At 35.1% G+C, this 2,652-nt stretch overlaps 1 protein-coding gene across 1 annotated transcript; it reads left to right on the top strand.

Annotated features, from left to right (window-relative positions):
- Window positions 1-1,284: 1,284 nt before the first annotated feature.
- Window positions 1,285-2,262, top strand: LOC139005655 (putative taste receptor type 2 member 33). Its single transcript, XM_070407849.1, has one exon. It carries the CDS (start codon window positions 1,285-1,287, stop codon window positions 2,260-2,262), a length of 978 nt encoding a protein of 325 aa, XP_070263950.1.
- The last annotated feature ends 390 nt before the right edge of the window (window positions 2,263-2,652 follow it).

A 2,652-nucleotide genomic window follows, 5' to 3' on the forward strand; every position in this document is an offset into this window, starting at 1 on the left:
GTGCAAAATACCATTGCTCATGTGAAGAGTTGAAGTTGTAAGATGCTAAGTGACTTACCACGTAGTGCATGAAGCTGCAAGCACAGAGCAGAGTAAATCCCGAGCATAGGGCTCTTCCCAGACTCAGGAAACATCACCAGGAAAAGGTTTCTCACGGCAACAAAAACTATAGGGTGTGTGGAGATAAGTCTCAGAAATATTATGTCATATTTTACTGCAACATTTATTAAGTTGTATTTAAGAACATAAAGGATATATACCATGTTCTTGAATAGATAGAATCAATTTCACAAGGTAGCAATTGTGTCCAAGCCTTTGTGCTCAATGCATTTACAATCAAAATCACAATGAAGTTTCAGGAATATTTATAAAATTGCCAAATATTTTAACTAAATATTTAATACGTGAATATTAAGTAGACTAAAGAGAGAAACCTTTATAAAAGAACTAAGTATGAGATATATGCTTGGCAAATATTAATAATGGTCTAAAAAAAAAGCTTGATGTAAGGGAAGCAGATTTAAATCTAAAATACCTCCGTGATATATATATGTTTCATTTTGGAAATTATAGACAATGATTTGTATTCACTGCACATCAGACTTTTTCAGGAGAACAAATGAAATGTATAGGTGGTGTATGTGTATTTATAAGCTTGTAAACAATGAAACTATTTATGAATATTAGTTATCTGCTTCCAATTTTAGTATTAGCCTTCCTAATGGTCCTAGGGAAACTGGAACATTTTTGAAAAGAAACACTTAGAAAACCAATAGATAAGTTCCTTTAAGTCTTTCTGTGTGGATTTAATGTTTTTGTTAAAACAAATCCTTAGCAATAATGAACCATTATGGTCATCACTAGATGATGAAGATCCAATGATCAATTTAGACAATGACTGAATATCCTATGTATTCGATTTAAAAATTTTACTAGCTTACATCTTAACTTGGTTAATTCAAATGATGTAAAGGCGAGAAAGGCAAAAAATTGCAAAAATGGTGAAAGGGACTTTGTCTCTATTTGCATGTTAACAAATGAGAATTCAGCTCTTATTTCGACATCAGCTATGAAATCTTCCAGCCTATAGCAAGTACCTCACTGAACAAGAATTCATTTAAATCATTGGAACAATGTCTTTAGTGAAGTAAGCTTTAAACCCAGACCTCAGCATACCTTGGTGTTTTTCTGCTTGACATTGATCTCAGAATTTAAAAGAAAATGAAAACTTCACTGAACATTTAGAAACCAGATGCAGGTGGAGCTTTAGGATATTAAGGAATCATGCGCAGTAATATTACGTTTGGCACTTTCTTTTCCATGCTTGACTTTTCCCCCCAAGACCTGATAAGCTTACTACAAATTTTTTTTTCCATGCTAATAATGACAGGATTTATTCTAGGAAATTTTGCCAATGGCTTCATAGCACTGGTGAACTGCATTGACTGGGTCAAGAAACACAAGATCTCCTGTGCTGACCGAATTCTCACTGCTCTGGCTGTCTCCAGAATTGGTTTGCTCTGTATAATAGTATTCAATTGGTATGGAACTGTGTTTAATCTACCTTTCTATAGTTCAGAAGTAAGTACTACTGTTTACATGGTCTGGATAGTAAACCACCATTTTTGTCTCTGGCTTGCTACTAGCCTCAGCATCCTTTATTTTCTCAAGATAGCCAATTTCTCCTGTCTTTTATTTCTTCACCTAAAATGGAGAGCTGAAAGAGTGGTTATCATGATACTGTGGGGGAATTTGTTCATCTTGGTTTGTCATCTTACAGTGCTAAGCATAGATGCAAAAATGCAGAAGAATGATTATGAAGGAAACGTCACTTGGAAGACCAACTTGAGGGACATTATGCACCTTTCAAGTATGACTGTATTTACGCTTACAAACTTCATCCCCTTCACTATGTCCCTGATAGCTTTTCTGCTGCTAATCTTTTCCCTGTGGAAACATCTGAAGAACATGCAGCTCAGTGGCAAAGGAACTGAAGATCCCAGCACCGAGGTCCATGTAAGAGCCATGCAAACTGTGATCTCCTTTCTCTTGCTATTTGTCATTCATTTCCTCGCTCAAATCATCGCAATTTGGAGACCCCGAACTCTGCAGAATAATTCAGTTCTCATGCTTTGTGAGGTTCTTGGAATCATGCATCCTTCAACCCACTCATTGATCCTGATTTGGGGGAACAAAAAGTTAAGACAGGCCTTTCTGTCATTTCTGTGGCAGCTGAGGTGCTGGCTGAAGGAAAAGAAATAAATGGGGCAGCTAGTGTCTTCTGGCAGAAAACAAAGCGATGGAGTCTTGTAACATTTTGTACTTCCCACTACATTTCTTAATGTGTATAGAATTGGGTAAGGTTTACCTAGAAAAACTTTTACCTAAACTTATCACAAAAATGCATATGTGTGCATATTTATAAAAAATACAAGAAAGATCAGATTACCATATTATCTTTTTTAAGCACGAAATCTAACTTTACAAAATGGTGTAAGAAATTCCTCAGGATTATGAAACCATGAGTATCTCACATACATATTATATTCTATCATCTTGCAAGTGAATAATTTATTATTTATCTATATTGATGCATTTTTTAAGGCCTGACAACTCATCTCAGGAGATCATTGTTTTTCTTCATTGTATTTA

This window comes from Myotis yumanensis, unplaced genomic scaffold, assembly GCF_028538775.1.
Source record: "Myotis yumanensis isolate MYYU_CA2020_CCGP unplaced genomic scaffold, mMyoYum1.0.hap1 SCAF_3, whole genome shotgun sequence".
In the NCBI taxonomy this organism is placed as follows: Eukaryota; Metazoa; Chordata; class Mammalia; order Chiroptera; family Vespertilionidae; genus Myotis; species Myotis yumanensis.

Coding starts and splice junctions, on each gene's coding strand:
- LOC139005655 (XM_070407849.1), top strand. CDS start 1,285: ATGCGCAGTAATATTACGTTTGGCACTTTCTTTTCCATGCTTGACTTT.